Raw genomic sequence first — 6,619 nt, 5'->3', positions numbered from 1 at the left:
CCACCCCCCCACCCCTCCAAGACAACACAATTTACAGCACCATGGTGCGACTTCATCCCCTCGCCATGCTTACAGATTGATCACAGGTGCCAGCGTAACAGGACAAAAGAATACAACATAATAAACTGGGATTCAAACCCAGAACCTCCAAAGTGTTGATGGTCGCTTTAGATCTAATAACTAAGCTACCAGTATTTGATCGGACACCTGTAATCATGTAGTCCAGTCCCACTACACATTAACAGTCAATATACAACACTGTAGACGGCCTTAGTTTAGACAATTCCCATCATATTAAACTGGACAGATATTAATTATCATACATGTATATATCTAAAAATGCTGGTATATAGGTATGGAGAATTGATCTACATTCAACCCAGCATCAAACAAATATATACGGCATTGGAAACATTTTTTATGGGGATCTAGCTGTAGATCAGCCATTACAAAGTCCCAATTTGCATTTTTGGCAAGCAAAAAGTATTAAAATCAATGAAATTCCACAAAGCTATGTCGTTTTTGTAGCTTTTTCTGTTACAGCAACATGTGTGTATATACTACCTATGCGTGTGTACAGTTAGGTAAGGTGTGGAGCTTTACAGACAACACAAGAGCCAGTGGACTTTCTCCAGTGCTGATCTGCCACACAACAACAATAGGTAAACAGCTGGAGAGGGGGTAATCTGCTGAGATAATCTGTGTGATGTAATAATCTGTGTATGTTGACTTTCCTATTTATAAGTTAAAACCCACAAACAATGTGGTATTTACAAACACAAAACCCTGATTTATATTTCAGCTGTATCAATAAACAGGCTGGAAGCATGTGGAGATTTGCATTTATACAAACTCTACTATTTGACAGTAACACTATGCTAATGAGTTTACAGAGTTTAAGGTTAATCGTATAAGCAAGAGGTCGGGACCACTGGAATCAAATCCTCCTAGCAAAGCTCAGATGATTTCCGTACAGAGTGATGATAAATTTATTTTTATTAATTACTAAAAAAAAATTGCTATATTCAAGGGGCTGGTCGGGGAAAAAATGGCATAAACATGTTTAAAATACCTTCCTATGAAATATACTGATTCAAATTTCGCTGAAATTCACTCCCTTAGTGCAAAAATTATAATTATATTAAGGAAATCCTAAATCGTCACCTGACAGTCTAAAACTCTCAATTGACCCAGATCAGTGATTGTAATTTTACCGCTATATGTAACAACATGCATATATAGGTAGGAATACTATACTTGCATCATACATGACCTTTGAAAACAATTATTTACGTATAGTATTGCTGTCTTGTCCGCTAGTTGAGTCTGACATGGCACATGCTGGCGTGCTATTGTTGTTATCTTCACTGCCTCACTTTCGAAACAACCATGTGACATATATAAATAGATCTGCACAAAAAGTACGCGGGGCTTCCCTGAGATTTCAGTGGTCAAAACTGGACATTGCAAGCAGAACTCGACCATCATATTGCCGTGGTATAACTTTTGGAAGGCCAGAGAACGCATTTAGACCCATTTATTTTGTGTTTTTTTTCCCCGACCAGCCCCTTCAATATAGTAAATGGGCAAGTTACTCCAAGTCAGAAAAATGCCAAACAAATTAGAACTCTTCTTTGTTGGAGGTATCACTCTAAATCTACGTATACCATACTTTATAATAAAATTATTGTAGCTTTATAGGGGAATAAATGTGAAGTATAGCATCAGGTTAAATCAGTAGACATGATAAATGATCAGCCATCATGATTCCCAATGTCATTATGTTACTGTGGGTGGATCGGATGATTCACACGGATAGCTCTACTAATAAAAAAAACACTGACATCATTTCATGATCTGAAAGCCAAGATTTGTCAGAATACTGCCTACTCTTAATATATATGCTTCATCAATGCATTAACTGCCAATGGAACGATGACCTAGATTATATTACATGTATGTTATGAAACATCTATCCACAGTAAGATAAAGTCTAGATCTATTTCTTGTGTATCTGTGAACAGGTGACAAAGAGTATATATACTGATGTTAATCTACATGTATTAAGTCGCTATAGAAGCTATCGGATCCGAAGTCAGCTCTGAGTGTGGAAGGGTCCTATCTCAGTCCTCAGTACATTGTACATGTATGTAAGTATGGGAGGGTCCTCTCTCAGCCCTCAGTACATTGTACATGTAAGTGTGGGAGGGTCCTCTCTCAGCCCTCAGTACTACATGTAAGTGTGGGAGGGTCCTCTCTCAGTACTACATGTAAGTGTGAGAGGGTCCTCTCTCAGTACTACATGTAAGTGTGTGGGAGGGTCCTCTCTCAGTACTACATGTAAGTGTGTGAGGGTCCTCTCTCAGTACTACATGTAAGTGTGGGAGGGTCCTCTCTCAGCCCTCAATACATTGTAAGTGTGGGGGAGGGTCCTCTCTCAGTACTACATGTAAGTGTGGGAGGGTCCTCTCTCAGCCCTCAGTACATTGTAAGTGTGTGGGAGGGTCCTCTCTCAGTACTACATGTAAGTGTGGGAGGGTCCTCTCTCAGTACTGCATGTAAGTGTGTGGGAGGGTCCTCTCTCAGTACTACATGTTAGTGTGTGGGAGGGTTCTCTCTCAGTACTACATGTAAGTGTGTGGGAGGGTCCTCTCTCAGTACTACATGTAAGTGTGTGGGAGGGTCCTCTATCAGTACTACATGTAAGTGTGGGAGGGTCCTCTCTCAGTACTACATGTAAGTGTGGGAGGGTCCTCTCTCAGCCCTCAGTACTACATGTAAGTGTTGGAGGGTCAGCCCCAGCTCTAGGTACCAAGTTAGGGAGGGTCCTTTCCCAGTTCTCAGTACTACATGTTAGTGTGTGGGAGGGTCCTCTCTCAGCCCTCAGTACTACATATTAGTGTGGGAGGGTCCTCTCTTAGTACTACATGTAAGTGTGGGAAGGTACCAAGTTAGGGAAGGTCCTCTCCCAGTTCTCAGTACTAATTCAGTTTGAGAGGGTAGGCTCCCAACTTCCAGTACAAAGTGAGAGAGGGTAGGCTCCCAACTTCCAGTACTAAGTGAGAGAGGGTAGGCTCCCAACTTCCATTTACTAAGTGAGAGAGGGTAGGCTCCCAACTTCCATTAACTAAGTGAGAGAGGGTAGGCTCCTAACTTCCAGTACTAAGTGAGAGAGGGTAGGCTCCAAACTTCCAGTACTAAGTGAGAGATGGTAGGCTCCCAACTTCCAGTACTAAGTGAGAGAGGGTAGTCTCCCAACTTCCAGTACTAAGTGAGAGAGGGTAGGCTCCTAACTTCCAGTACTAAGGGAGAGAGGGTAGGCTCCCAACTCCCAGTACTAAGTGAGAGAGGGGTGGCTTCCAGCTCTCAGTACTAAGTGAGAGAGGGCAGGCTCCCAACTTCCAGTACGAAGTGAGAGATGGTAGGCTCCCAACTCCCAGTACTAAGTGAGAGATGGTCGTCTCCCAACTTCCAGTACTAAGTGAGAGATGGTAGGCTCCCAACTACCAGTACTAAGTGAGAGAGGGTTGGCTTCCAGCTCTCAGTACTAAGTGAGAGAGGGTAGGCTCCCAACTTCCAGTACTAAGTGAGAAAGGGTCGGCTTCCTGCGCTTAGTACTTAAGTGAAAGAGGGTCGGCTTTCTGCACTTTCCATCTCATGTACTAAGTGAAGGAGCTAGGGTCAGCTACTAACTCTAAAATTTTAAATGTGTAAGTATTGGCTAACAGCTTTGAGTACTAAATGTTGAAAGGTTGGCTCCCAGCTCTTAGTACAAGTGTGTAGGAGTTACATACTATGTACCATGTAAAGGAGGTAGAACCAGCGATAGACAGCCTGTTACTCAGTCATACTCTTATCTTCACACTAGATTTTTTTAAGTCCAACCCTATGTTCCTACTGGAACTTTTTATTTGATCACATAAACTACAGACGGGGGATCGACCAAGTAATAGTTGGACTTTAAGATATGTTCTAATTATAAAGTTGTAGTGATGGGATGATGCTGGTCTCACTGGGAGACAAGAGGGGTGTGTACCCCCACATAGTTCTGTGGTTACAATATCACAGCTTAGTATCCTGTTACACCTCATCCTGCTGCAGAACAACCAGTCCAGCAGGGAGCCCAACCCTCGGACCTACATGTTAATGTGACCACTACCAGTGTCTTGTAACTTAGTCCAGGACCTACATGTTAACGTGACCACTACCAGTGTCTTGTAACTTAGTCCAGGACCTAAATGTTAATGTGAGCACTACCAGTGTCTTGTAACTTAGTCCAGGACCTACATGTTAATGTGACCACTACCAGTGTCTTGTAACTTTGTCCAGATGTCCACAACAAATTAGCTAACATGCTCCATTTAAAGGAGCATTACATGTGTCATGTAAAATAAACATAAGACAATTTTGTATTCTTGCCTTGATTTACTGGAGGTCTAATTCAATTCAACACATACTTGCCCAAGATATAAATTCAAAGCTAACAAGTACTTGTACCGTACAAGCACTAGTACCTCACAAGCTTACGAGTACTTGTACCGTACAAGCACTAGTACCTCACAAGCTTACGAGTACTTGTACCGTACAAGCACTAGTACCCCACAAGCTTAGGAGTACTTGTACCGTACAAGCACTAGTACCTCACAAGCTTACGAGTACTTGTACCGTACAAGCACTAGTACCTCACAAGCTTACGAGTACTTGTACCATACAAGCACTAGTACCTCACAAGCTTACGAGTACCTCACAAGCTTACAAGTACTTGTACCGTACAAGCACTAGTACCTCACAAGCTTGTACCGTATAAGCTTACAAGTACTGGTATCATACAAGATTGGGAGTACTGGTGCCTTATGAGCTTAGAAGTACTGGTACCTTATGAGCTTAGAAGTACTGGTATATTACGAGCTTACAAGTACTGGTATCTTACGAGCTTACCAGAACTGGTATCTTACGAGCTTACAAGTACTGATATCTTACAAGCTTACAAACTTACAAGTACTGGTATCTTATGAGCTTAGAAGTACTGGTATATTACGAGCTGACAACTTAAAAGTACTGGTATCTTACGAGCTTACAACTTACAAGTACTGGTATCTTACGAGCTTACAACTTACAAGTACTGGTATCTTACAAGCTTACGAACTTACAAGTACTGGTATCTTGCGAGCTTACAACTTACAAGTACTGGTATAAGCTCTATGAGTACTGGTTCCGTAATACAAGACAACCCCATGACCTCTCTACAAGACAACCCCATGACCTCTCTAAGTACTACAGAAATCTCTTTAAAAATATAGTGATAACATTAACAAAATTCTTTATTGTTGGTAAATAACTTCACTGATAATCACCCATCCTATCAGTGTAACAAGTAAACATGACATCTGTAATCACGACCTAGATATAAAGTCTCACTAACACAATCCTCTCATTGTCATCTCTTAAAATAGCTAGCTACTCAGTATTTTTTACCGAAGTCATTGTGCCTAAATACAGCAATTCTATTAGAGAGTGGTTTTTGCACTATCTGAATTGATTTATTTACATAAGATAATACACGTTACCGACTGTCCTAGTTGAGGTGGGATATATTAGTATTTTATGAGCACGATACACATTACCATCTACTGTTATCCTAACGCCAGATCTGATCAATATGCTGGTTCATTGACAAATGAACTCAACCCCATGAACCCCGGCCAGGTGGTATTAGGGTAACTCTGACTCATTCTTACAACACAGGTTTTATTACTACAATATGTACATATTTATCACGAATGCTAAAAGCCATGAAATACAGAAATATCACAGACCTGTTTGTGTATACTCAGTATAAAGTGTTCTATTACATCTGTATTAGGGGATGTGCTATTTCGGTAACACGGCTTGTTGTGTAAATATATATCTATCCTGGCCGTACACAGACCAGTCCGAGAGATACCAAATAATTTCCCTCCGTACTGATCCTTTTCATGTTGCCGACTGCAACATCAGCAAGCTCCCAGCATCCGCAAATATTCCAAACTCGCAACTCGTTCCGCCATCTTGAATCCCCTAATTAACATGTATGTATTGTCTTTACATGATAATAAACAATTATCTGTTAAGGTAAATAAATATGTGGCGTATACCTGGAGGTAATAAAGTGTTACAATTAAAACAGACACTATGTAATGAGGGTTTTTACGGCGATGTTCTTCAATACACAACCCAATACCAGCACGGGATGCGAGCATGCGACCGGCGTTATTTACCGATACTTCTAATAGAACCTGTTACTTCACTCACCCATCTTGCAGCTTTTCCTGTAATGTCCAAGACTGAGTCGGTAAAATCACATGTCCCACAAGAATTTATCCACGAGGCATGCTTACACCATCGACACTACAAACTATACTCGCATCTCTGTGAGGAAGTGCTCCTATGTCAATACGGTACTGGGCCAGTCCACTTCCGCGCACCTTGGAGGGGGAACAGGTTGTTGATTACGGCGATGATAATACCGGGTTCTGGCACCCCGTAGGTGTAATGGACCGATTGGTGATACATGTATGTTCGTTCCCTATATGAGAAACCGTTCCATACTTAAATATTATCATTAAATCACGTAAATGTT

General features: G+C 41.3%; 1 protein-coding gene across 4 annotated transcripts in view; it reads right to left on the bottom strand.

Annotated features, from left to right (window-relative positions):
* The window catches only part of LOC110464354 (actin-binding LIM protein 1-like), a 91,107-nt gene extending 84,650 nt beyond the window's left edge, over positions 1-6,457 (bottom strand). For 2 of the 4 annotated variants that reach the window (XM_021519539.1, XM_021519547.1), the window contains exon 1: positions 6,292-6,457. In XM_021519539.1, the coding sequence (XP_021375214.1) occupies positions 6,292-6,295 (4 nt within the window). In that variant the 5' untranslated portion in view covers positions 6,296-6,457. The remainder of the gene's footprint in view (positions 1-6,291) is intronic. The other 2 variants (XM_021519555.1, XM_021519564.1) reach the window with 1 other exon arrangement.
* Positions 6,458-6,619: the final 162 nt, after the last annotated feature.

This window comes from Mizuhopecten yessoensis, unplaced genomic scaffold (assembly GCF_002113885.1).
Source record: "Mizuhopecten yessoensis strain PY_sf001 unplaced genomic scaffold, ASM211388v2 scaffold1539, whole genome shotgun sequence".
Classification (NCBI taxonomy): domain Eukaryota; kingdom Metazoa; phylum Mollusca; class Bivalvia; order Pectinida; family Pectinidae; genus Mizuhopecten; species Mizuhopecten yessoensis.
This window is presented reverse-complemented; position numbering and strand designations above follow the sequence as displayed.